General features: G+C 56.4%; 3 protein-coding genes and 1 long non-coding RNA gene across 6 annotated transcripts in view; 2 read left to right on the forward strand and 2 right to left on the reverse strand.

Moving 5' to 3' along the window:
- Window positions 1-6391, forward strand: part of DNAH1 (dynein axonemal heavy chain 1) — a 58168-nt gene extending 51777 nt beyond the window's left edge. The window contains 13 exon segments of the mRNA XM_032447293.1: window positions 53-249; window positions 559-703; window positions 1136-1294; window positions 1693-1824; window positions 2303-2473; window positions 2813-2992; window positions 3080-3256; window positions 3986-4156; window positions 4325-4455; window positions 4669-4813; window positions 5063-5269; window positions 5608-5842; window positions 5934-6391. Of these exon segments, the coding sequence (XP_032303184.1) occupies window positions 53-249; window positions 559-703; window positions 1136-1294; window positions 1693-1824; window positions 2303-2473; window positions 2813-2992; window positions 3080-3256; window positions 3986-4156; window positions 4325-4455; window positions 4669-4813; window positions 5063-5269; window positions 5608-5842; window positions 5934-6055 (2172 nt within the window). The 3' untranslated portion in view covers window positions 6056-6391.
- BAP1 (BRCA1 associated protein 1) lies at window positions 6278-17602 on the reverse strand. 3 transcript variants are annotated; one of them, XM_015874642.1, is made up of 17 exons: window positions 17479-17602; window positions 15408-15437; window positions 15253-15307; window positions 14838-14970; window positions 14447-14566; window positions 14021-14082; window positions 13801-13943; window positions 13263-13341; window positions 12146-12269; window positions 11708-11825; window positions 11137-11324; window positions 10412-10545; window positions 8928-9190; window positions 8691-8848; window positions 8024-8116; window positions 7827-7899; window positions 6278-7639 (listed from the first exon to the last, which is right to left on the reverse strand). In XM_015874642.1, exons 1-17 carry the CDS (start codon window positions 17513-17515, stop codon window positions 7506-7508), a joined length of 1944 nt encoding a protein of 647 aa, XP_015730128.1. In that variant the 5' UTR covers window positions 17516-17602; the 3' UTR covers window positions 6278-7505. The 3 variants fall into 3 exon arrangements, with proteins under 3 accessions (XP_015730128.1, XP_015730127.1, XP_015730126.1); XM_015874641.2 differs by having other exon boundaries at window positions 8745-8848; window positions 8928-9400; XM_015874640.2 differs by having other exon boundaries at window positions 8928-9400.
- Window positions 9796-11696, forward strand: LOC107319645. Its single transcript, XR_004308750.1, has 3 exons — window positions 9796-9824; window positions 9952-10971; window positions 11539-11696. It is a non-coding gene; the product is annotated as an uncharacterized LOC107319645 (long non-coding RNA).
- Window positions 17603-18841: 1239 nt separating the features above from the next.
- Window positions 18842-26339, reverse strand: SEMA3G (semaphorin 3G). The gene is made up of 16 exons (XM_015874639.2): window positions 26242-26339; window positions 24200-24360; window positions 23926-23988; window positions 22590-22709; window positions 22231-22327; window positions 22013-22129; window positions 21767-21909; window positions 21438-21552; window positions 21279-21348; window positions 21024-21168; window positions 20616-20847; window positions 20453-20544; window positions 20276-20317; window positions 19949-20162; window positions 19618-19757; window positions 18842-19530 (listed from the first exon to the last, which is right to left on the reverse strand). Exons 1-16 carry the CDS (start codon window positions 26327-26329, stop codon window positions 19084-19086), a joined length of 2286 nt encoding a protein of 761 aa, XP_015730125.1. The 5' UTR covers window positions 26330-26339; the 3' UTR covers window positions 18842-19083.
- Between the last annotated feature and the right edge of the window lie 500 nt (window positions 26340-26839).

The following is a 26839-nucleotide window of genomic DNA, read 5'->3' on the forward strand; positions in this document are numbered from 1 at the left end:
AGGCCCAGGCAGGTGGGCTGTAAGCCATGGCCTTGTGCTGTCCTGTTCTCAGGATGAGTGGAGATACCTGCTCTCAGGGGGAACTGTAAAGGAGGTGCAGGAGAACCCAGCTCCAGACTGGCTGAATGAGCGAGCGTGGGGAGACATCCTGGCTTTGAGCAACCTGAAGAACTTCTCTGGCTTTGCCGGTGACTTTGCTGCCAACCTTGAATCATTCAGGGCCATTTTTGACAGCCAGAAACCTCACAGGTAAGTGCCCCAAGCTTTGTCAGTTGTGTTGTACTGGGCAAGGCACACAATGGCATCTATGGAAGAGCATGAGGTGCTGATTCAGCCATGGTACTGGCTACTGGCATTCTTGCTTGTCCAAGACAGGGCCCAGAAGCACTTGCTCTGCTTTGCACTCTAATAATTTCAAAGCTATGAACAACAACCTCAGCCAGCTGGCTGGAAGGTCCTTGTCCCTCCTCAGACTCCATGGCCTCCCGTGGAGTATCCTGAGTGCTTCTTAAGGAGCTGCAGGATCTGACCCATTCCCCCAACACAACTGCTTTGCAGACAGCCCCTGCCAGGGAAGTGGGACACTGAGCTCGATGCCTTCCAGAAGCTGCTGGTTCTGCGGTGTCTGCGGGGAGATAAGATCACCAATGCCATGCAGGACTTTGTGGCACTGAACCTCGATCGGCACTTCATTGAGCCTCAGGTAATCAGCCCAAAGGGAGCACTGCTGGATGGGAACTGCAAGGGGTCAGCAGCTTTTTCAGCTGCAGCAGGGATGCCTTGCACCAGCCATGGAGGAGGACTGTGCCAACAGACTCCAAAGCTGGAGAACACTTTTATGCCTTAAAGGGGGGAAATCTTCCTTCTCATCTAGCAGTGAAACTGCACTGGGAGGGAGCAGATACCACAGGCATACAACCTCCAATGGGAAACTAATCACTGCCCTCATCCTAATCCTGCCAAAGCAGAGCATTACCAGGCCCTTATGGAACATGCTTCTGGCTTCTGTCTCCAGCACCACACTGGTGGCACAGGGAGGGCTGGAGGTCAGGCTGGGTGAGGTGGTGCTGTGCACGGTGCCAAGATGCAGCCCTGATGCACAGCCCTCTGCTATGACGAGCTGTCTCTGTTGCAGACCACTGATCTCTCCGTCGTGTTCAAGGAGTCCAGTTCCACCATCCCCCTTGTGTTCGTGCTGTCCCCAGGCACTGACCCAGCTGCCGACCTCTACAAGTTTGCTGCAGAGATGAGGTTCTCCGAAAAGCTCTCTGCCATTTCCCTGGGCCAAGGCCAGGTAAGCTGCTGACCTGGGGCAGGACTCTCCTGCTTCCACTCTTAGTGATCTCACCTGGTTCCAAAGAGGCCAAACATCCTTGCAGCACAGTGGAAGCACTCTTCTCCCCACTCCCCCATATTCTGCTGGCTGGAGGAGCTGATTCAGCAGGGAGGGCTGCAGCTGTCCCCCTGCTGGAGTCCTCCATCCTCCTGATCTGTCCCCAATTCCACCTTCCCAAACCGTGACCCAAAGACCTTCTGAGCTGCAAAGGGCCCTTTGCAGATGGTGACAACCCAACTGAGCCAAGCTATCAAGCTGGAAAGTGATCTTCCCACCCAGTGGCTGTCTCCTTGTTTGGTGTAGCAGGGCACAGCCTGATAGACCAGGATCCGATCCCTTCCCATCTGCCTCCACAGGGTCCCCGTGCTGAAGCCATGATGTGCAGCGCCATGAAGAAGGGAAACTGGGTCTTCTTCCAGAACTGCCACCTGGCGCCCAGCTGGATGCCTTCACTGGAGAGACTCATTGAATGCATTGACCCCAACGAGGTGACGTGCATCCTGTGGCTGGGAACATGGAGAAAACCCTCTGCTCCCATCCCTCACAACGGTGGTGGCTCTGCTGCCCAGTAAGCAGGGTGCTGTGCTTTACTGGGACCTTCTGTTCTTCCAGCTGCATTGCTTAGCATGCAGCCCTATTCCTCCTGTTCTTCAGAAGCAGAGAAACCATCTTACCTGGTGGCCACTGAAGCAGGGAGGCATGATATTTGCATCTCCCCTCTCAGAGAGGATTGCAGTTTTACAACTGCTGTGGCCACTTGCTGAAGTTTCCGTTCTTTGGGACTTTTGGTGTCATCCACAGCTTTGGGGCTCCAGCAACCAGAGCTGGTTTAATTGAGCCAGCTTGACCTCTGATGGGGGAACTGGAGCACTGGGAGAAGCCCAGACCCAGATCCATCCCACCCACAAGTTCCCCATAACAGATCAGTGGCGATGCAGGAGCACTTACTGCCTTCTGACCCTCCAGGTGCATCAGAACTTCCGCCTCTGGCTCACCAGTCTACCGAGCAACCACTTCCCTGTGTCCATCCTCCAGAACAGCTCAAAGATGACCATTGAGCCTCCCCGTGGGGTCAAAGCCAACCTGCTCAAGTCCTACATCAGTTTCAGCGATAACTTCCTGAATTCCTGCCCTAAGGTAGAGCCCAGCTTTGCTGTCCCCAGCCCATGCCTGCTCCCATGCACACTCTCCCCCTGGATTCTGCTCCTCTCCAGACTCAGTTCTCCATTAGAGTTCTCATTTAGCACTTGGGTGGGATCATAGAATGATAGAAAGCTGGGGTTTGAAAGGACCTTAAAGATCACCTGGTTCCAACCTCCATCTCACATACTAGACAAGGGGTGGTGTTTCCTCCCATAAGATCTGCTCTGTGATAAGCCAATTCAAACAGCACGTCTCATTTGCTGCCAGGTCCCAGAAAAGACTTATATCACTTCCCAAGCTGAGCATCTCCTCTCCCTCCTTCTCATCCCACAGGTCACAGAGTTTAAATCCTTGTTGCTGTCACTTTGCTTCTTCCACGGGAACATGCTGGAGAGGAGGAAGTTTGGGCCACTGGGGTTCAACATCCCCTATGAGTTCACAGATGGAGACCTCCGCATCTGCATCAGCCAACTGAACATGTTCTTGAGCGAGTACAAGGAGGTCCCATACAAGGTGAGCGTGTGAGCTGACCCTCCCAGGTGGGTAATGGGCTCACAGTGGATGCTGTGGGTCAGATAACCCTCATGAGATCCCCCACAGGTTCTGAAGTACACAGCTGGGGAGATCAACTACGGTGGCCGAGTGACTGATGACTGGGACAGGCGCTGCATGATGAATATTCTGGAAGATTTCTATAAACCTGAGGTTCTGACTCCTGAGTTTGCCTATTCAGAATCCGGGGTCTACAGGCAGATCAGTACCTCTTCAGGCCTCGATGTAAGTATAAGGTAACAAAATGCAGCTTTACAGACCCGGGGGGAGGTTGTAGCACAAAGGGAACTGTGCTGCTCCCTGGACCCCACAGTATTCCCATTCTCCTGGGGGAATGGAAGTTTAAAGAAGGCTGAGGTCTTCAGCTGCATCTTTTTCAAGCAACAGGAGGAAAATGTTGTTGATGTGCACGGGAGGGGGTTGGAGCTGTTGCCAGCAAACCTCATCTGAAAGCATTTGTGCACTGAACCACTTTGATATCATGTACTTGAAGTGCCTGAGGAGCTTTGTGCGGCAGACACTGCAGGAAGCTCGCTGCCAAGCTGCCCATTCTTTTAACATGTATTTGCTTTGACACAAGTGTGACTGAACTCCCCAGCCAGCCTTCATTCAGCCACCAAATGTGGCTCGAAGGAGCTGGCACTCCCCCAGCCTCCCCTTCTGCACCAACCAGCATAACTCAGGGCCCACAGACATTGCCCCTAAGTCATACTTGTGAATTACCTTTCCTGGCTGCCACATGGGACGAGGAGCTGTGTAAATGGCAGAAGCTCAAGCAATAAGACAAGGTCTAGCTTCCACCTGGGCCTGCAGGTCTGCAGGCTGCTGGTTTGGCTCCTGGAGCAGCCCTGGCTTTGGTCATTTCTGGTCAGACCCATGGTGGCCAAAAGGGCTCATAGTTCTTGTGCTCCCAGCCCAACCATCTGCCTCACAGCCAGTGCAATTCCTCCCCAGGGGTACCTGCAGTACATCAGGAGCCTGCCGCTCAACGACAGCCCCGAGCTCTTTGGTTTGCATGACAATGCCAACATCACCTTTGCTCAGAAGGAGACCTTCGCTCTGCTAGGAGCCATCCTGCAGCTGCAACCCAAGACAGTCGCATCGGGTGGCTGCACCAGGGAAGAGGTGGGTGCCCCAACCCCCTGGTTCTCTGGCACAAGCAGTGAGCACAGACCACATGCTCACATGCTATACCATGGATGGCTCTGCCATCCAGATGTCAGTTCTCCCCCCCTTTCCCAGCATCCGTGGCTGGCTGGATGCTCACCTGCTTGCTGTCTGTCTGCCTTCCAGCTGGTGGAAGAGACTGCAAATGAGATCCTGGCAAAGCTGCCTGACCCCATGGACGTGCAGGAGGTGGTCTGCAAATACCCACTGCTCTACGAAGAGTCTATGAACACAGTGCTGGTGCAGGAGGTGATCAGGTAACCCCCTGCAGCCTCCTGTCCTGGTCCCTGCTCTGCATGATACTGTCAACAATCCAGGGCCTGGGGCAGTTAGAGAGCCCCATCCAAGAGGACAGACACCGAGGGTTACATGAAGCTCACAGAACAGCAATCCAGGCAGACACAGGGGATAAATCCCCACCCCAAGTCATTCTGTGATCCCCCTGCAGAAACAGCAGCTCTTTCTCTTAGGTACAACAATCTCCTGGAGGTGATTGCTCAGTCGCTGAAGGATTTGCTGAAAGCTCTCAAGGGCCTGGTTGTCATGTCCTCTCAGCTGGAGCTGATGGCCGACAGCTTGTACAACAACTCGGTCCCCACTATGTGGAACGCCAAGGTAACACTTCCCAACCGGCCCCATTGCCCCCATGAGTTCATCTGATCCCAAGGAGAGTCATCCAACTCCACAGCTGGGCTGGGCTGTCTCACATGGAGCAGGCTCCTGTGGTCTGCAGATGTGTCCTGCCTTGTGCAGGGTGTTCTCAGCCCTAAGCTGGAGGGATCCTTGGGATCCTCAGCAACTCAAACACAAGGTTCAGGGTGTCCTTGTATGCATCCAACACCTTCCTCTCCGTGTGCCCCCCAGGCCTACCCATCACTGAAGCCTTTGGCATCCTGGGTGAACGACCTGGTGCAGCGGGTTGAGTTCCTCCAGAAGTGGATCAGCCACGGGATCCCCCCTGTGTTCTGGATCAGTGGATTCTTCTTCCCTCAGGCCTTTCTCACTGGCACGCTGCAGAACTTCGCTAGGAGGTCTGTCATCTCCATTGACAACATCTCATTTGGCTTTGAGGTAAGGGACTCAGATTGTTTGGGGTTTCTTTTACCCAGCCTACCCAAGTAGCTGCACATCCCACCTTCCTGTGTGCCAGATACACCCACCCACAGCACAGATGCATCCATGATGCAACCAGAGACTTCTCCATCTCTCCAGATCTGCTCACATTCCTTCTCCATAGGCTGCCCACACCCTCATGATGTGAGCTGCTGGAAAACCCAGCCCAGAGATATCAGAGAGCTGGAGCAGCCTCCCCTTCACTATCTCTGCCTTGGCCAAGAGCAGAGTAATAGGCTTCATGGGTCATCAGGGCCAAGCCTTGCTGACAGCCCTGGTCCCACTCTCTTCCACAGGTGATGAAGGAATCACCAAGCGAGCTTTCTTGCCCTCCCTCTGATGGCTGCTACATCTATGGCTTGTTTCTCGAGGGCGCCCGCTGGGACCCCTCTGCCTTTCAGCTGGCAGAGTCCCGCCCCAAGGAGCTGTACAGTGAGATGGCTGTCATCTGGCTGCTGCCCGTCGCCAACCGCAAGCCCCCAGCTGCTGGTGTGTACCTGTGCCCCATCTACAAGACACTCACTCGTGCAGGTAGGTGCCCAAAAGGCAGCCTCCAGAAGCAAAGGAGGCCTTAGGTGGCCTCTTATGGCTCCTGCATCTTTGCCTCCCTCCCTCTTTACAGGGACGCTGTCAACAACGGGTCACTCCACCAACTACGTGATCGCTGTGGAGATCCCCACAGACAAACCTGAGAAGCACTGGATCAAACGAGGCACAGCCTTGATCTGCGCCCTGGACTTCTAGCCAGGAACTGCCCAGGCAGGGGAACCACCCTGGGACAAGTAAGGGCAGTCAGCAGGACTCAGGCATCATCCACCAGCAGCTACTCTCCTTCTCTTTTCTCCCCATCTGTTCACTACATCCTTTATTACACATGGGGTTGAGCTGCAACCAGCATTGCATCCTGTTGTTGCAATCCCCACAATTACACCTCTCTTAGAATCACTTGCACACCGCTCCCCCCGATGGCTGTTACAGGAGCTTTATTCCTTCAGACAGATCCATTACATACAGCACTTGTTATTAGACACAGCAAGAGACGGAAGGATTTTCTTTCCTTCGAGGAAGTACAAAACAAAACAAACAAAAAAAAACCCCAAAATTCCACTGTCGAGATCTGTACAAATCTGAACGTTTGGCAAAGCCAGTCCCTGCTGCAGCTCTTGGCCCCATTGCAGCCACTTCTTCCCCCATCAGCACAGGGGACAAGCAGTGACCTCTGGCTGCTGAGTGGGTTGGGGGCAGCAATGGGGGCTGCATGGGCAGGAAAAGCAGCTTTGGGCTCCTTCCTGTTTCTGCCCACTGCTGAAGTTCCTGTCACCTCTTCCCAGGCTGAAAGGCTTCACTCAGGGCACCAGGCAATTCCAGGTCCAGCTTCCAGCCCCCCAGCACCGGGGCCAAGCCACCAACCTTGTGTTCTTTATACACAGAGTTCTCTGAAACAAGGAGCAATTGTGCGTGACCTGAAAGCGCTGCCAGGGCCACACTGCTGGTCCTTAGGAGAGCAGCTGTAGAAGCAGGGCCATGCACCCCCTCAGCACCACCACGGGAGGGTAGGGACGAGGTCCAGAGTGGAGTCTGGCCTTGGGGACAGGTGGCACTGCCACCCCAGGGGATCAGCACACAGCTGGGGTCATACAGGGCCATGGTGCTGGAGAGAGGTTCTGCCCAGGAGCTGCTTCATTCAGCCACAGCCAACAAACGGGTCAGAACCAGAAGATCCAATTTTGTCAAGGAAGATAAAGGAACAGAAAACACAGGTATGAGGGTCCTGGGGAAGCACAGAGCTGAAGGCCTGGATGCAGCAGGGCACCAGCCCCAGGCAGCTGCGGCCAGCACAGCCTCACATCAGCAGCCCCAGTGCCCCGCAGTGCCCCGCAGTGCCCAGCCCTCTGGCCAGGCAGGTTCTTCCCCTCCTCCCATTGCCAGCCATGGCCCCAAGACAAGCCCAAGGCACCAGAGCGTGGCCACAGCCAGGCAGGCAGCAGGGCACTCAGCCTTTGGCTGCAGGGCTCTCCTCAAGGCAAGGCCTTGCTGCCTTTTGGGCTCAGAGGAAAACCCAATGTCTGCTTGTCCCCAGGCGCCACCTCAGCCAAAGGCTTCTGGCTGGGGTCCTCAGGCAAAGAGTAACATCTATCCAGGTGCCGCTGCCCAGAGCCACGAGGGCGAGCTCCTCTCAGTCTCAACCCCAAGGCTACTGCCGCTTGGCTTTGTACGGACGGGAGCGTTTCCGGCGGTCCGGCTTCCTCTGCTTGTGCAGACGGCCAATGCTGACCCCCTGGCGCCTGCGGACGGAGATGTTCTGCTCCACGAGGCTCGCCAGCATGCCTGCAGGGAGACAGGCGGCAAAGACACTGCAGGCCGAGCTGCAAGCAGCCACTGTGCACAGCAGAGGGGGCTCAGAGCTGGCAGCACTGGTGCTAGAGCTCAGCTCAATGCACAGCAAGCTCTGCACAGCCCAGTGGTGGAAACCCCAACTGAACCTGAACCTCATGCTCTGCTGCTCCTGACTTACCCTCCTGGGCCAGCATGGAGATGAAGGTACAGATGAACTCGTCGTAGTTGTGGGTTCTCCTCTGGTCGTCGATCTACAAATAGATTGCACTGCTCTCAACTGAACAACGTGCCCTGTGCTTTGCCATCAGTATGGCCACAGACAGAAGCCTTGAGGGAGCTCAGCCAGCAATGCAAATGATCCATCTACAAACTCACCTTGAATTTCTTCCTCTTCTCTACCTCTTCCTTCAAGCAAGCCTCGTAGTTTGCAATCTCTGCCTCCACACACTTCAGCAGCGCCAGCAGCTCCTGCCAGGATCAAGCAGAGCAAACGTGAGCAGATGGAGACCTACATGCCAGCATCAGTAGGGGAGCTACAGGGCGAGCTGGGAGCATTCCTCTCTGTGCTGGGATTCATCAAAGAGATATAAACGTTTGGCAGGGGGCAAAAACCAAAACAGCACAACTTTATAGGGAACTTCTGAGCTGGGATCATTCTGCCTGAGCCCAGCCCTGGTTTGCTTCACTAAACAACAGAAGACTTCTTTCCAGGCAGCTCTCCTGCAGGGAGCCCTGCACGTACTGGTGCTGCCCAAGCCTGGTCCTGCTGGTGGCAGGGACCTGGGCAGGGTCCCACCTTGCTCCGGCCCAAAGGAGCACATCCCAAACAGCAGGAGGCAGGGGCTCTACCCACCGCCAACACAGAAGGTCTCAGGATGACACACGGCACAGAACCCGCACTGCCCTGTGCCTCGAGGCACGGCTGCAGTGGCACACAAGCAGGACAGGGTGTGCACGTGGTTCGTCACTGCCAGTGCTGCTGCGTCTCTGGGTGAGCACAGGGAGCTCCACGTCCCTAGGGCTTTTGCAGCACAAAACTCACCTTGGGAGAATACTTTTCCCCCCCAGGGTGATCACTGGTCCTGCCAAGTCCCACCTTCTCTTTGCTGCCACTGGCCTCACTGCCCTCCTTCTCGTCCAGTTTGATGGCGACCTGGGCTTCTTCACCGGGTTTGATGGAAGGCGGGGAGCTTTTCCCATCTGCACACAAGGGAAGGAAGCATTAGGAGCCACAACAGAGTGCACCATCCCATCACCACAGGGCACAGCCAGCACCAACCTGCAGCAGCCAGCGGGCAGAACACGCCGTCCTCTGTGAGGTGCAGCAGCCCAGAGCTGATGATGGGCCCCAGGTCCCTGACAGCCCGGTTGTAGCGCAGGCAGTCAATGCGCAGGAGGCCGTCCTCCTCACCAAACAGCACCTTGGAGATGTGGGATGTGACGGGGCTGGAGGGACGGGTGGGGTTGGCCGAGCGGATGGGAGAGCGCAGCGGGGAGTTGAAGGCGCTGCCGATCTCGGAGGCGGTGTCCGTGCTCTCATTGCTGGGGGTGGGAGAGGGCTGGGAGTGAGTGACAATGGCCACAGCAGCTCCGCCGCCACTCGTCTTGATGGACAGGGGAATGGACAGATCCTTCTGGGACTCCTTCAGCTTCTCAGCCAGGACGTTGATGGTGTTGGGCTGGAGGACGGAGAGCTGGCCATCCGCGGCCCCCGCTGCGTGCTCTTGCTTTACCTGCCCCTTCCTTTTGTACCTGCCCAGGAACGCAGAAGGGAAGGTGATGCTGCAGGAAGGAGGGGGCCCAGCTGCAGCAGCACAGGCAGCGCCAGCTCCACGCTCAGCACTTGAGGCCACGTGCTAAGATGAAGCAAGGCCTGGAACATTTCTAGGTCACCCCCAGTGCCAACAGCTTTTCAGGCAGCAGCTTGCTTCACTGAGCTGCGGGGATCCCCTCATGGTGAGTGTAGTGGAAATGTTAAGTCATGGCTTGAAGCAGTGATTGAGCACCTGGTGGGATGGCAGGGCCAACCCAGGGGAGCTCAGCTGCATGCAATGTACCTGAATGACTGGAAGGGGTAGAGCCAGGATCCACCCTTGCCCAAAACCTCATTTAAGGGCTGGCAGTAGAGGCAAAAGTATCTCACTGGAGATCCCTGCCTACCTGAGGCCTTCTGAAGGTAAGCAGCCTCTTTCTTTTTATTTGTGCCTGCAACTGTTGTATTTGAGCAAATTCTTGCTTGTTATAGCTTAGAACCTCGCTACTTTACTGTCATTGCTGTGCTTTTCATCATGTTATATTGGTAGCAAATGAAGCCTCCAGGCAGAGCACACTGCTTTTCCACAGCCACTGGGAACTTCTGCATACAGCTCAGCCTCTGCCATCCAACCAAAAAGTACTGTGAGGTGATCTTGGGCCAGGCCAGGCTCAATCACCACAAAAGCAACCAGAAAATCCATGCATTCTGACCAGGAACAGTTGAAAAAGTGGGGGAAGCAGAGAAGCCCCAGCTAGCAATTCCTCAGGACTATCATAATTCAACACTGATTACAAAGAGCTACAGAAAGGTTTGCTCGTTAGATTTTGTGAAACAGTAAAAAACAGGCAAAGAAGAAAGCACCCCTGACTGCACAGTCACAGCTTGTAATGTAGCTAACAATGCTCGGGATCCAGAAGTCACTGCAGGCAGTTCTGCAAATGTCAGCTCTGTGTGCAGCACAAAGCTAAGCTTCCTTTGGCCCTCCTGCCCTCAGCTCAAGCTGTTACCTGATGGCTGAGTTGGTGTTACGGACTTCCTCCTCCTCATCATCATCGTAGTCATCTTCATCATCTGAGTACTGCTGGTGCTGTCGGACTGGGACCCGGCTGCGACCCACTCCTGCTGCAAGGTCTTCCTCCTCCTGCAAAACACCATTGCTGATGCCGTCTCCTACAGCTGGGTAAGGGGGAAGAGCCCAGCTGACAGCATCTGTGGTCCACTCAAGCACCAGGAACCTGAGAGCATCGGCAGCCAGAAGGAACCCAAGCTTGCAGTTTATGTGTCTAAGCCCTGCTGGATTGTGTACAGCCAGGTCAGCAGGAAAAAAGGGAGCTGAGCTCTGTTCTTTTGTCACCTACATCCTTCAAGCCAGATCCTTCCTATTCCTGCCCACAGGAAGCTCTTTCCTTTGGGCTTTGCTCACACAGCCTTTATTTTATGCTCAGATCTGGTGTGTTTGTTTCTACTCCTGCACAGCCCCTCTTCATGCCAGGACCCAAGTTCCCAGAGCAACACAGCGAACCACATCAGCTAAGGGACCCACATTAAAGCCAGCTTCCTTTGTCAGGTAACTTTTTACCCTCCCACCTTCCAGCCTGGGTAGCACAAGGGGAGGCATGCTGGGAGGAAGGCCTTAAGCCTGCTGACAGCAGCAGCCCTGGGAAGCTGGGGGACTGGATGTGGAAAGCTTGGCTCAAGCCAGGTATGCTGCTGGCCTGGAGCTCCAACCCACCTGCATGGGGGACTTGGCATAGTTGTGATTATCCAGGAAGGCTGGCAGCCTCTGCACGATGGGGTTGGGGTTTGCTGGAGGCACACCATTGATGCTGCTCACTGACGCCTTTGCCACTGGTTTTGATTTGGTGGGTGGGCTCTGCGTGGTCGTGGTGTGGCCCTGGCTGGCAGGCTCATCAGTGCTGTCTGCAATGCAAGCATAGTACAGCCTTTAATGGACATCACATTACTTAACATCCTCTGCCACCCTTTTCCCATTCTATGTAGCAGCTGTGGAGCTCATGTGCTCTACCAGACCATGAGCAGAGCATCACAAACACTTCCCATTCTACTTCCAGCTGTTTGAAGTGTTCCTAAATGTAAGCCCACCCCTTTTCAATCTTTGTGTCCCTCCACTCAGGCATTTACAATACAACTGATCAACTGGGCTTGGAGAAAAGAAAGTAAAGCTGACCATAGAAGTTCCTCAGGCTCTAAGTAAGCCAGAGATTGTCATCAGCCAGTGCCAACGACTCTTTGCTCCATAGCAGGTTGGAATGGCTCACAGCACCATGGGAATGGGAGCCTACCTGGATGGGTGCTCTCTGGGGCTGCAGTCTTGCTGCTGGCTGGCTTTGCCTCTTCAGGAGACTGAGATTCCTGAGACTTCTGGGACTGGATCAGCTCAGGCTGAGTGACTCGGATAAGCTTGAAGGCAAAAGACAGATTGGAAGTGACTGCTGGACCAGGGGGGCTCAAACCACATCACTTCCTTTAGAGCACTGCAGAAGGAGAACTCTTGAGGTAAACCAATCTCCAGCAGCCCTATGGATAACCCCCAAGAAGTAACAACAATATCTCCTCTTCCTGGAAGAGGTCACCCTCAAGACACCAAAAAAAAACCCACAAAAAAGAAAAACCACCAAAACCCAACCACCCAAGGTACCTACAGCTCAGTGAGATGCCCTGACAGCACGGCCTATTTGCCATCACAGCCCTGCACTCCCACAGGGCTTGGGCTGCCCCACCTGCTGCAGGGCCTCCAGCACAGTCTGGCGGTTCATCTTCAGGATATGAAGCTTGGATTCATATTTCATCCTCCGATCAGGAACCACTGCCATCAGGTTGAAACGGATGTCATGGTATGGCTCCCTGCAGGATGTTACAGCAGATGTCACACATACCGGCCCCTGGGGCTCCCTGCTACTAACCAGCCTCCAACTTGACTTTGTGCCACTTAATGCCACCCTCTGAGTCTGGCCATTCAGCCGGTTTGCAATCCACCTCATTGTCTCTTCATCCAGACCATAATGCGTCTGCTTCTCTATGCAAGTCTCAAAGGAGGTGGCATCAAAAGCCTTGCTGAAGTCAAGGCAGAGAATATTCACATCTCTTCCCTCATCTACAAGCCAGATGTTTCACCACAGATGTTACCAGGCTGCTCTGGCCTGACTTTCCCTTGGTGAATCCACACTGACTACCTCCAAGCACGATCTCCTTCACATGCCTGGAAATGGTTTCCAGGATTACTGCTCCATCACCTCCCAAGGGATTGAGGTGATGCTGACTGGCCTGTAGTTCCCTGGCTTCTCCTTCCTGCCCTTCTTGAAGGCAGGAGTGACATTTGCTTTCCTGAAGTCCCCAGGTACCTTTCCCAATCGTCAAGATTAATGACGATTAATCCCTGCACTCCAACTGTTCCCCTGACTAATGGGGAGCTCTTCCTTACCTCCCCTGCTGTCCCTCATGGACAACCTTTATCTCTCCATCACAACCCTTCCATGACCCCAACAGGCTTGCAGCCCTGCAGCCACACGCATCTCCAGTTCCTCATGTTTCCTCCCCATACTGCAGGCCTCAGCACTCAGGTTCCTGCCCACACTACAGGAGGCCCAGCAGCACCATTTTCTCTCCCACAGGCTTGAGCCAACAGAGACCTCATGTGGCCACTCCTGTCCATGATGCATCCTACCAAGCGCAGCTTATGTGCACGCTCAAGGATAAGGGAAGAGGAGGCAAGCTGGTGGTGCACCTACACCCCCTGAGCATTGTCCTCACCCCCACTTCCACAGCTCATCATACAGACATGAGCAGAACTGATCCAAGAAGATGAGGCAGTGCCTGCACCAGAGCCCGGGACATTACCCTGCAGTGGCCAGGCCAATGCGCTCCATGATCACCCTCCTGGCTTTGTCTGTCCATTCCTCGTCATCAGCCCAGGGCCCTACAGTCAAACAAAGCAAGAATTAGCAGAGCGAGCCACAGTTTCTGCTTCAGACAAGAAAGCACCAAGCAGGGATCCTGCCATCCCCACATAAGAGAGGGGAACAGCTCAAGCAATTCTGCTTGGATCAGCACTGGGGTCCTTGGGCCTCAGCACATAAAGGCTATTTGATACAGGAAGGAGGTGAGAAGGAGACAAATTCTGCTTGCAACATGTTATTTCAGAGCTGCAGAAGGACTTCATGGCCCTGAGCAACTTGAGAGGAACGTAGTAAGGCTGGAAAAAACAATGCAATGACTGTTTCCTATGCTGCTGCTGTTGTGTTTTTTTAACAGCCCCCAGAGTAAAGTCTCCAAAATGAGCTGTCAACGCTCAGGACGAATCTGGAATAACTGTCCACAAACTCTAGCTAATGCTAACTGACAAACAATACACTCATGGACAAACCAGAGCTCTTACCGTGGTCAATAGGATAGACCTTCAGCCCATCCAGCTCGAACAGCCGTCCCTTGATAGGGACATAGCTGACAAAATGGAAAGCCTCCATGGTTCGCACAGCACTGATCCCATTCTGTTTCTCTGGTAAGTGCCGTGGCTCCGGCCTGCGACAGGAAGAGGCAACAGGTCAGTGCACAGTCTAGTTGAGCAGAATTGGGCTGTAAGCGATGCCCTCACTCACCTGGCGTGGCTGTTGTGGGCCTTGGCCAGCTCGGGGGCATTGCCAATGGCATAACCTTTACTCTGCAGCAAAGAACAAGAGAGAAAAATAATGGATAAGTGAAAGGAAACCAAGGAAATGCTTCCCCTGTCAGCTCTCTGCTCCTTCCATCCACATACAGGGCTTTAAGAGCAGCTTCCAGGCACAGCCTCTCCATTGCTGAGTTACAAGGTGAGGACCCAGCATGAGACAAATACACAAATGCAAAAGAGAAGCAAAGGGAATTGCAGCTGGAGAGAAGCAAGGACTTCAAGACAGGTCTGAAGGCAGGAGGAGCGCATTTCATCACACTGTTGGGTTGGAAAGGAGCTGGCTTGCTAAAGCACCGTCCAGAGAGGGAGCAGGAGTCAGACACACGCGTCACTCACACACAGCCTCCTTCCATACCTCAGGGCTGAACCCCTTGGTGAAATCCTTCATGCGACTCAGAGTGGGGCCCAGGTCAACATTGTTGCAGTTCAGGAGGACACTCAGCAGAGCATGAGTGGCACAGGAATTGGGGATCAGCTGCAGGGCGACACAAGGATGGATTCAACAGCGGGAACAACCCTTCACAGTCACCAACAATAAATTAAAAAATAAGGATGCAGAAAACACTTCTGGAACTAGAGGTACACCTTGTCCCACAAGGGAAGGGAGATTGCCCTCATTCAATGAGCTGCACCACAGCCTCACAAGGAGCTGCCCAACAGAGCAGACAAGCTTTCAGCTCTCTGTGGGGTCCAGCTCTCCCTGAGGTGTCAACAGGAGATACCCCCTCTCCCCACCCCCAGCCTACCTGGTGAGCAAAGAACATGTTATTAACGATGTCATCATCGATCACCGACGTCTCGTCCACCAGGGTAGAGACCTTCCTGCGGGATCTGCGCTCCTCAATCCACTTGAACAGGAAGATGAACCCATACACAGGGCTGTGGAGAGATGTTAGCAACTGCACCATGATGGACAAACTACTGCAGTGGGGCTGCTCTGCCCGCAGCCAGAGACCTTCTGTTTCAAACCACAGGTAAAATGAGAGGGGGAAAGCAGAACCACCAGCCACACGTCACCAGAAGTGACCATCCTGCCTGCCCCAAAGTTGACCCAGCACTCCTGGTTCATTGTTCTCAGTACCGACAGCCTCACTAAAGCCCTCTCAGCCCCAGAGAGGCATTTTGTTTAACAGAACCCCCACTTTCAAGCCCAGGACTCACCCTTGGCATTTGCTTTGCAGATCATAAATCTCTTCAACCTGCACCCCCTTGACCCCTGCAAACAAAGGGCAGAAGCTGGTATGAAGCCCACCAGAAGGGGCTGGAGGTAATGCCAAGCATGAAATCAGCTTCCCAGGGAGGTGCTTTGGACTCACCAAAATCTTCGACCAGGAGAGTGAAGAGACCTGGAAAAGGACAAAACCAACAGGTTAATCCTGGCTGAAGCCACAGCATGGCTGGAAAAACTGCAGCAGAGCTTGGGCTTCCCACATCCCTCCATTCTCTTCCTCAAGAGGACCTAAAGCAACCCCACCCCTGCCAGCCTCCTGCTGTTGGAGCCAGCTCAGCACACTTGCCAACACAACCAGCCTGCCAAAAGGCAAATCCCCAACACAAACAGGACAGGGAGCTCCCAAGCAAAGCTTCTTCCTTCAGCTGAAAGCAAAACAACCAAATGAATGCATCACAGGGCTCTTAAAAGATGACCACCTCTGTTTTTGTTAGTGAAAGCCAGCTTGACAAAAGGAGAGTCAAAAGACTTGTCAACATCTTTCTTTCTCCCAGGGGACCAAACCTGTCCTCACTTACTGTAATTTCCCATTTCAGAGGGTCATAACGAGTGGCACAAATACAGGGAGGATTGTTAGACAACAGGAGCTTCCACTGGTGCTAAAGCAAAAGCACTTGGCCCAGTTTTCTGGCAGTTCACCCCCACATGCAGACTTAGCAAGCTCGAGACTGGAATAACAAATCTGCTTCTCGCACTCTATTAGAAAGGCTGCTGAAAGCCCAACAATAAGAATAATAAGAAACATCCCTACGCACAAGGGATTTAAGGAACCTGATGTGAGTGATTTAACCAAGAAGGGAAGGACCCAAGGTGTTTTGCCATCAAAGCTAAAGCCACCAAAGCAGAGAATAAACTCACTCCCCAGTTTCCAAAGTTACAGTCCGCTGACCACAGCAAAACCAGGGCAGCAAAATGCACCAAGTCACAACGTGGCCAGTGATGATTTGCACAGTTGAACACAGCCACAAATGCTCAGAGTGGCAGCAACACAGAGATGAAGCTGGGTGCCCAGAAGGGGCAATGGGAACAAGCTGTGGTGACAGGCTGCGTGCCAGGAGAGCACTAATTCTTCACCACCAGAGATGCTAACTCTGGGAGTAGCAGAAATGTCCTTGGACAGATCCAGACTCAGTGGGACGCAGCTGTGAAGCCCCAGCAGGGAGCCAAGCATCCGGCTCAGGTCTGAGCTGTCACAGCCTGGGGTCCAGAACAGAAATAGCTTGGATTTGGCTTAGCAGAAATGGCCACTCTGCAATTCTTCCTTGCTCCAGTGAGAAGGTGGTAGTAATGCTGCACACATCACTGCATGGGGATGGATTGCCTTGCAAGAAAACCATCCTCTGTCCCAAGTATCAGAGTGTAAACTGTGTTTTGCTTTTGGTATCGCAGAGATGAAGAAGAGGAGGAAGATGGGAGCGATCTGGGCTATTCCTACGTATCAGCAAAAGGATAAAAAGCAGCAGAACTTCAGGTGAGCAGGAGATCTGCAGCACACAGACCCCTTCACTGAGCACAGAGGGGCAAAGCAGAACATACGGTAGCCGAGGTTGCTTGCCTGCAACCCCATTAGTCCAGCTGAAACTGTGTGCTTTGTGACCACAGAGTGTCCCGTCCCCCTGTACCAGCGGTGTTCCCTGCCAGGACAGCTCAGCTCATGCTCTACAGTGAGTAATTGCCATCCCTGCTATTTTGGGGATGAAATACCTACAGACATTCTTGCAACGCTCTAGATGGCATCCACAAAACCCAATGGGTTCAGCAGATCACACTGAACCCAGCCTGGGCCTCTCTGCCCTAAGAGCCTCACTTGGTGCCTCACTTGGTGCCTCACTTGGTGCCTCACTTGGTGCCTCACTTGGTGCCTCACTTGGTGCCTCCCTGCTTCTCCCGCAGCCCCACTCCCCCTATTTACACCCCAAGCAAATCTCACAGCCTCCCTCATTGCCGCCCCTCCTTTCCACCCGTATCCCCTCACTACAACACCCACAGCCCCCTGTGACCCACACGGGCCTTCAGCTGGCCTTCAAATCCCTTCTCCCTCCATAGACACCCTCCAGGCCTTGCCCACAGCCCCCGGCCTGCACATAGGCCGCCCCGTGAGCCCCCTCCATGCCCGCCCCTGATGCCCAGCTCCCCTCCCCCTCCCCGGCTCTCACCGGGGTCGCTCTCCAGCTCCAACCAATCCTTATTCATCTTCCTGCGGCCCGGTCCGTGCCGCCATGTCCGGCCCCGCCGCCGCGCCCGCGATACACGTCATCACCGTGCGACGCTGAGTGACGTCACCACGCGCCGGGGCCGCTCGGTGGGTCCCGGTGTGGCGGTGTAGGCCGCAGCGGGGCCGGGAGCCGATCCCGTTGTAGCCGGTGTTCGGGGCTTCGTTCCCCTGCAGCTGGGGGCTGTGCAGCGCACCGCCAGGTCGTGTGGGCAGGCAGCGGGTCGTGGGGTAGGCCAGGGGCCTGCTGAGGGCGCCAGGCCGCTCTGTGCTTCCGTAGGAAACAGCTCAGAATAGGAGCAAACCGGGCCTGGCCCCTCGGCTTTGTTACACCCAGCTCCCACACACAGCCCTGTTATCTCCCATGGGGCACGGGCTGCATGTGGGGCAGGGCTGGACCCATAGCACCTCTATGTGGCAGCACAGGTCCCGCAGCCTCTGCCCCTTGGCTTAGGCAGATGTGAGGCAGCACAGAGCACAGCATCGCCATGGACTTTGCTCCCATCAAAGGCCCCGCGCTGTGGCCATTGTGCTGCAGGGAGCAGCGATGATCTCATGGCCCAGCCCTGTTTTTGTGTGAGCTATTTCGGGGGTCAATTATTAGGATTTTCTTTCCCCTTCCTCTGCTTTCAAACAATGCTGGTCCCAGCGGGGCCTCAGTTCACATCATTGTGTGGGGCCACGCTGTGCTGGGAGCAGGAAGATCGTTATCAGCCGGGCTGAGAACTCTGCCAGGCCCTCAGCGTGGGGCCAGCAGCGCCTGCATTGTCCCCTGTTCTTTGGGGCACTGCGCATTGGGGAGCACTGTGGCTCGATCCCCACCCCAAAGCCCCCTGCTCACTGCTGCCCTGGCACTGTTATGGCCCTGGCTTTGTTGCCTTCCCCTAAGCCTCTCCTGTGTTTACACAGGGATGGGTCTAACGTGTTTGAGGCTGATTGCCACCCTCTGACCCTGCCCAGCCCCAAAACGGTCTGTGCTTTCCCTCAGATAGGGTTGAAGTGGGGCTGAGGATAAACCCACAAACCCTTTCCAGGAACAAGAGCAGCAGTGCTGCCCCCACGCCTGCCCGAGTACTTCTTTTCCCTATTCATACAAAGACCACTCTGCTTCACAGCACAAAGGCTGGGCTGGGGCCAGGGGCTGCACTGTGAGTGTCCCATCCCACACTACATGATGCTGAGACTCAGCCTGGGAGGCTTTTTTGCCCAATTCTCAACTTTTCTTTATGAGGGTAGGTGTTGTGTTTCCTGGGCCTCGTGCTGGTGGCATGTAAAGAGCCTGGATCAAACCCCACAGGCAAAGAGGGGACTGGTGCCACACTCGGCCTCTTTATTTGTGGAGAAAGCCAGCAAGCTCCCCAGCGTCTCTGCCACCCTAGTGACCATGACCCCATAGCTGGCAGCCCCAAGCAAGAGTGAGGGGTCTGGTGCCATTGTGTCCCCCCTGACACCACCCATCTGGAGGGGGACAGGACCTGCCCAGGAGCCAGCCCTGGGGACAGAAGGACCTCGTGCAGCAGCAGCTCTGCCCGAGGACAAGTCCCCTGCCCTAATTTGCTGCAGCTTGCCGGGGCACACGGATCCTCTCACCCTGAGGCTTGGCCACGCGCCCCTTCTTGCCCACATCCATGCCAGCCAGTGTGTGCTTGCCCTTGGCCATCTTGCCCTTGCGGTGGCCACACCACAGGCGCAGGCACTGCTCCTCCACCCGCTGCCGGTCAGCTGAGCTGGCGAGGTGCAGGATGTCCTTATACCAGGTTTTGGGTGCAGGTGCTGCCATCCAGGGCTCAGGACAGAGTGGGCGCCTGTCCTCCCGTTGCCGGGGTGCAGCACGGGCAAGCTGCTCACCCCCAAGCACCTCCAGGGCTGTCCTGGCCACTGTCTGGGTAAAGCCATGCTCCAGTGTCTTGCAATAATAGACCCCGGCATCACGGCGGTGCAGCTGGCGGAAGAGCAGCCCTTGTTCTGTCTGCAGGACCCGCTCATCTGTCTTTACCTGTTGGCCACGGCTATGAGGTCAGTTCCTCTTTCCTTTAGCAGGGTGAAGGGAAGGAGCAGGGCAGGGCGGGTGCTGGGATCTCACCTCATCCCTCTGCTCATCTGGAGGTCTCTGCACAAACCACTGCACAGTGGCCTGCGGGGAGCGGGGCACACACTCCAGGAAGGTGCTGTTGTGCTCCATGCCATACAGCACCTTCTCTTCAACATGCTCCAAGTCATCCACTGGGGTGGAGACAGAAGTGTGTACATGGTGAAGGCAAAGACAAGCCACTCTACGCCCCAACACCTCCCCAGGCAACGTGGCTTCAGTGCCAACCAGGGAAAGACCTCCCCAAGGGCTCTGGCTTCCCTTGGGGCGCCACGGGGCAGGGCAGAAGGGGTCCTGGATGTCTTGAGACACCCCAGCCTCTCACCAGTCAGGTTCTGGTCCAGGCACTGATGCACGGAGCTGGTGTGGCGGACGTAGCGGCGCTTGCCTGAGGGCTGGTAGCGGGTGCAGGTGGTGCCATCCCAGGCACAATATGGGTCCCTGGCCAGGCAGCACTCAGCACAGGCAGTGCCATAGCTCTTGCACTGGTGCAGTTGCACCTGGGCCACCCCCAGGCTGGCACCCACATAAAGCTTTTGCTGGAGGAGAGCACAATATGGCAATGGTGGCAGCTACCTCCCAGTGGTCCTGCTTGACCCCACCTCATGTAGCCTCTCCTAGTCACCCACCCTGTTCCTGACCCCAGACTCACCCGTTTGACAGAGATCTCCATTTGAGTGATGGGCACTGGCACCTGTAGGGGGAACAGCAGATGCAAGGCTTTGTCTAGCCTCACTGTGGGCAGCTCTGGGCCTCCACCTCCTGGTGCTCAACAGCGTGGTGCCATCCCTTCATAGCCAAGCTCTCCATTCCCATGAGCATCCCCCACCTTAAAAACCTGCAGCTCCTCCAGGACAACTTCCTCCATCACAGCTGAATTCTGCTTCTGCAGCACCACCACCTTCAGCACCGAGCCTGCATCTGGAGGAGGAGAATGGAGACATGACCTCAGGCCATACCAGACGTTCACACATGCCACCTGCACCACATACCTGTCCCTAAGAAGAGGACATCATGCTGCCCATCCTCAGTATCCACACGGTCCACCACGAGCTGGCGCAGGCGGTGCTGCAGGTCAGTCTTCACCAGCAGCGGGCGGTGATGCCGCGGGCGCACAGCCCTGTACATGAGGGGGTGAGCGCGGGCAAAGTGCAGCACCTCGTCAGGCAGCTCCTTGGTGCTGCTGTATGGCCGCCGGGGCTGGTTGGTGGTCTTACTGGGACACTCCAGGAACAAGAAGGACCCTGCTCAGTGCCAGCACACCCAGCCCCACTTCAGAGCCAGTTTGGGTCCCTCCCCATCTTCCACTTTGGGATCATCTCCACCTTACCCACTCTGGGGATAGAGACCCCATTGGGATTGGTCCCATCATTCCCCATGGGGATGTGGGATGTGCTTACCACGCCTGGTCGTGGGTAGGGCACGCGGCCCTCATAGGCTCCCCACTGATGGAGGGGGCTGTCCTGGTGGGCGAAGGGCCCATTGAAAACCTCACGGATGTCAGCCATACGGTAGACACAGACAGCAGAGCCCTGAAAGACATGGCTGGAAGGAGACAGTGACAGGTGCATCAGTGGAGGGCACAGGAGCTCTGAGATGTCTGTACAGCCCAGACTGGGGCTGATGTCCCTTTGGGCTGGGGCTGAGCCACCCACCTGACAGTGCTGAAGAGTGCGTAGATCTCTGGGTTCTTCCCATCCTTGGTCCTCAGCAAAAAGACATCCTCTGTGGAAGAGCAACCCAAGCCATGGGGTTGAGTGGTGGCCCCACAGCCACAGAGCCAGTGGGGTCCCCAGTCAGCCCGCCTCCCTTACCCAGCTCATCAAAGTGGGTATCGATGCCATCAGGACCCGGGACGGAGCACACCAGGCGGGCTTTATTGAAGGTGCTCCACTTGTTGACCAGCACCCTCTGGCCTCCAGCGTCATTCTGGAAGGATGGAGAGCATCAGGAGAACCATCGTGACTGAGCACTCTGCACCCCTGGAGATGTGACAGCCTTCACCACCTCCAAAACTCAGGAATTCATCACTGATACAGGAAACCACCCCAGGCTTTAGGTCCCCAAAACCAGGCACTGAGTAAGTACAAGGGGAACATCTCTATGCCCTTCCATGTCCAGCACGGTGCCACCAGCATCTCACCACGCAGACCCGTGCCACCCGGCTGACGATGGTGTGCTCCCTGCTGTCTGCCTCCACCACTTTCTCCGTGAAGAAGAAATAGGCTTTGTCATCGTCTCGGTCATCATTGTCTGGGATCATGTAAGCAGCCACGAATTTGGGGTCTACAAGAGAGCCAAGAAAGGGAGCAGCTGCCACCTCTGCAGCCCACATAATGGCTAGAAGTGGGTGAGGAAGACACATGTGAGGGCATGGGATGGATGATACCATTAAGCAGCCGCTGGTCCACCTCGGTGCGCAGAGCAGAGCGGGTCCCGGTGCTGCGGAAGATGCCGGGGTCACGGCCAAGGAAATCCGCAGTGAGGCCAGCATAGAGCTCCCCACCTGGCAGAGATGTGCTGAGTGCCACAGCCACCCTGAGCCATGGGGACCAATACCAGTCCCAGTTCCCAGCACCCCAGGAGATCCCAAGGGCAACACCTCACCGATGATGATACTGGCAAATGCACGGTCAGGCTCATGCGGGCACCTGCCACGTCCACTCTCCATGCTACCAGGGTCCAAGCTGAAGGCATGCTGGGTCTGGGGGAAGGTGGAAACATAATGGGGGCATGCTGGAGGCCTGCCTAAGGTTCACATCAGGCTTGCAGGCTCACCAGCCTGTCTATGGGACCTGAAGCCCACGCTTTTTGGGGCAACCCATCTGCAGTGGCTGGGTTTGCCAGGGGGTGGCAGATCCCTGGCTCCTGGCCAAGGTAAACCCTGGGTCCAGAGTCCCCATGCAACCTCACATCGCAGGAAGGAGGAGGATGGGGATGGGATGCTGCCATGAGCAGGTTCCTACCTCGCCACGGTGCCCCACGTAGATGAAGGTGCAGACAGGGTGGCAGGCACCCGTCCCACAGGCCAGCAGATGCGTTCGGTTGTAGGGCTGCAGCAGGCGGATGTAGTTGGCACAGTCGGTCTGGGGACAGGCAGGAAAGGGGGAGGCTGGTGGAGACCACATGGCAGGGCTGGGGCTGCTCCAGGTGGGCTCCACCAGCTAAGAACCCCAGTGTAATGAAAAGGGAATGGGCTTTTGGCTGCTCCTTCCCCCATTTTGTCCCTGATAGTGCTGAGTGACAGGGAGGAAACAAAGGGAGGAAATGTGGGAGATGGAGACCCATGGCAGCTTTTGGCTGCCTCCGGACACAGAGTGCCCATAATGGCCCCTTGGCTACCTCCAGGCCCTGCCAGTGGGGACAGTCCCCTTCCCTGGGGACCAATAGGAATAATGTCTCTGGGGACATCATCCTCCTCCCCAGCAATGGAGAAATCACCCCCTGCACCACAGCCATAGTCCTTGTGCCCTCCAGCTGGGTGCACACCCCATCTTCTCCCAAACCTTCCCATGTTATGGGACAGGCTATAGGGCTGACCAACAGGCAGGGAAGCATTGCTCCATTACCACCATTCTCAGGCACAGTCTCCTTGTGCTCAGCCTCTCCCAGAACTGCCCACCCTGCTCCATCATCATGAGGCCCCCATGTCTGCTGGGAGCCTCCTGCTGAGCTGCCCCCAGACTCCCTGCTGTTTATTTTCCCTTTGCAAAGAGCCTTCAAAATAACAAGTTAAAAAAAAAAATACATGGAAGCAAAAAGAAAGAGGGAAAACCAAGGCTGTCCCAGCTTGGATCTGTCAGAGCTTGGAAAATAAACACACCGAGCAGGACGGGCACTGCTGGGAGGGATCTGTGTGCAGTGGAGGAGCCCAGTGGCTATGGCCACCCCCCCACCATCCTCCAGTTTCAGGTCAGGGCAGGGAGGATGCAAAGTAATTGCAGAGAGAGGAATGGGGTCACTAAGCCAGACTGGGCTTCACGTTTCCCACACAGGGGGGTAATGGGGATGGCCAGTTCACCCCGCAGCACAGCAGCTCTCACCCCTCCATCACCACCCTGCTGAGACCATGCACAGGTCCATGCATGGATGCTCTGCCATGGATTTTGGCTCTCTGAGCTCAGGTTCCCCACCCCATCTGCTCCCACACCCTTGGCGCATCCACATTCAAGCTGTCCTGGTCCCATAGATGGGATTTGCAGAGCCTGGTGCTCCGTTGCCAGCACCCTGCCTCAGTCTCCCCCATGCCTGCAGCAGTCCCTTGGTCCCACATCCTAATTGTAGCCAGCTGCAGAGACTCACTGCTGGGTCCTTCCCCTTCTGAAAACACTCCTCCGTCTGTCCGGGCAGTGGTGGCCAGTAGATCTGGAACACAAAGATCCTTTGGGAGCAGGTGGAAAGGACAGTGGGCACAAACCCCTTGTGACCCTCATCCCTGGGCTGCTGGGACTAGCTCAGGAACCCACCCCACCCCACTCCCCCAGCAGCTAATTGCTTTGGGATGCCTTTTGGAGTCCTCACTGTGGGGTGGCTTCATCTGGTACAGGGTGGCCATGACCTGCAGGACCCGGCTCACCTCCTTGGTGTCGGTGCTGGCCTTGTCCAAACGCAGGGAGTAGAGCACATCCTTGCCCCCGATGAAGAGCCTGTCACGGTACTCATCCACATAGAGGGAGCGGAAGCCCAGGAAGCCCCGATGGCCAAAGAAAAGGACGGAGCGGTTCGTACCCAGGAGCTCTGTGAGGTGGGGAGAGCAGCATCAGTTGCTGGCTCCAGAACCCCATGGGATGCTGCATGAGGGGGTGCTGGAGCCAAGGGGCACTGTGGCATGGAAAAATGGAGAGGGTCGATGTGACGTAGCACTGAGATGTCCCAGGGTGTGGGGCACGTTGGGGAGGAGTGGTCACAGGGTGGGCATCAAGGGATGCTGAGCTGATGAGGAAGTGACTTTGGGGTCACTGAGGAGGGCAGTGGGGGCTCGGCAAGTTGGAGCACTGGGTACTGAACACTTCGGCTCCATGGCAGAGGGCAGGAAGGGGGGAGTTGAGCTTCACCGAGCCTCAAAACTGCAGCACTGACCCCAGGCCCGGCCCCTGAGCGGAGGAGGAGGAGGACAAAGGACCATTGATGGGCACAGCCATCCCCAGACGCGCCCAGGGGCTGCCAGCTGCTGTGTCCCCATTCCCAGCCAGGCTGTCCCCAGCATGGCCCAGGGTCTGTCCCCAGGAAGGAGACTGGGATGCGGTGGAGCCGGCAGCCCCACACACACAGCCCTGAGACCCCCTGCCCCACTCCCTAGGGAACCCCCCCCCCCAGGCTTCCTCCCACCCCCCTGACCCCTCCCGCTCCCCTGGGCCAAACCCAAGAGCACACCGTCGTCTCCTGTTCTTGCCCAGCAATAATATTTTCCCAGCTCAGAATAACATTGGCAAAGCCGACAGGCTGCTTATATTGTTTCAAGCATGGATTTCCCTTCTCCCCAGCCCCGGTCAATTCCTCCCACGCCTCATATTACACCGGCGCCGCATGTCGTCTCCCCAGGGACCGTCACCCACCCGGGGGTCCCCATGGGGAGGGAGACCACCGAGGGGACAGCAGGAGCTGGGGGCACAATGCCCTGGGATGCCCAGCAGGGCTGGTCCCACTGCTGGGAGCTGGAATGGATGGTAAAGGGTGGGTTGGGGCTGCGGGGTGAGCTGGGGACACGGCCACCCCAGCAGTGACACCGCAGGAGGTGATGTCCCCTCTGCCCCTCAAAAGCAGCTCCCGAGAGCGCAGCCAAGCACACGCTAAGAGAGAGCAGGCTTTGGCTTTGGCTTTGGCTTTGGCTTTGCCCGGTTTTCATTTTCGAGGCTCCTAATGGTTTTAATTGAAACGTTCGTTCGTTTCGTGGGAAATTTCAGCTTCTGTTTCCAATTTGGAAAAGGAACAGAGTAATCAGCTTCAGAAGGAAGAGAAATAAAACAGAAAAGAACTCTTCAAAAGGTTCCCTGTGCCCTGGGGTGCTGGGCACCCGCCCGCCACCGCGAGCCCTCGTGGGACCAACGTGATGCCAAGAGCCCATCAGGCAGCAAAGCAGCACCCAGACCCCACACCCGGCTCTGCCAGGGACCCCAAAAACTCCCCCAAACAGCCTGAAGCTGTGGGATCCCACCGTGGGCACCTGTCACCCCCGCTGTGCCTCAGTTTCCCCCTCCCAACAATTGCCTCGTGCTGTTGGGATCGTGTTATTTGTTAGAGCTCTTCGTGGCTTTTATGCAACGCGGGGCGGGTTCTGGCGCTCCGGAGCCCCGCTCTGCTGTCAGGTTGGGCTGAAATCGGTGCCTGCGTTCTGCTGGGGACCCAGGACGGGACGAGATTTAATTAAACCCGAGCGCAGGGTCCGTCGTGGCAGCCCCCGCGGGTGGGCGCACCCGTGGGATGCCCTCACTGCCCACCCGGCGCTGGGAACGAGGGCTGCTCCCCTCCAGCCCCACTCTTCCCCACCCGCATCCTCCTCCCCTCCGTTCCGCAGCCCATCCAGGACCCCCAACCACCGGAGCCGCACTGAGGCGCGATCCCCACCCCATCATCCCCACCCCCAAATTCCCGACCCCTTTTTCCCCCATCCCGGCTCACCGCGGTAGGGCAGGCGGAGCCGGGGCGGGCTGCTCCCCGCGGCCAGCAGCGCGCCCCACAGCCAGCTCAGCGCTGCCGCTGCCCGCATCCTCCTCCCGGGGCCGCCGCTCCCCCGGGCCGATGCTTTTATGGGGCCGCGCTCCGCCCCGGCCCGCCCCGGTCCCAGCCCGGCCCCCGCCCCACGAGCCCCAAGGGCTGAGTCCCACGGGAGGGGTGAGCGGGGGGACTGCGGTCTCCGGTCCGCAAAAAGTTATAGGGAGCAACACCAGGGTCCCCCCCAGCCAAGCGGATGGGGATTAGGGAGGATCCCCCCAGGATGGGGGCTTTCCCGGAGCATACAGACCCACAAGCAGGGGACGCGGTGGGGATATATGGAGCAGGACCAGGGGCTGCTGTGCCACGGTGACCATGGGGACAAAGCAGCCGGCGATGTGGGGCAGGGGATGCGCCGATGTCCCCCGAGCTCCGGCACCGCCTCGGTTGTGCGTGGGAACCCCGAACCATAGGCAGAGCTCTGCCGGTCCCAACCTGCTCCGCTGTGTCCCGGTGGGTGGGCACGGCGTCTGGACCGGATGCGGCACCCTCGGGTGCCGGGCAC

This window comes from Coturnix japonica, chromosome 12 (genome assembly GCF_001577835.2).
Source record: "Coturnix japonica isolate 7356 chromosome 12, Coturnix japonica 2.1, whole genome shotgun sequence".
Classification (NCBI taxonomy): domain Eukaryota; kingdom Metazoa; phylum Chordata; class Aves; order Galliformes; family Phasianidae; genus Coturnix; species Coturnix japonica.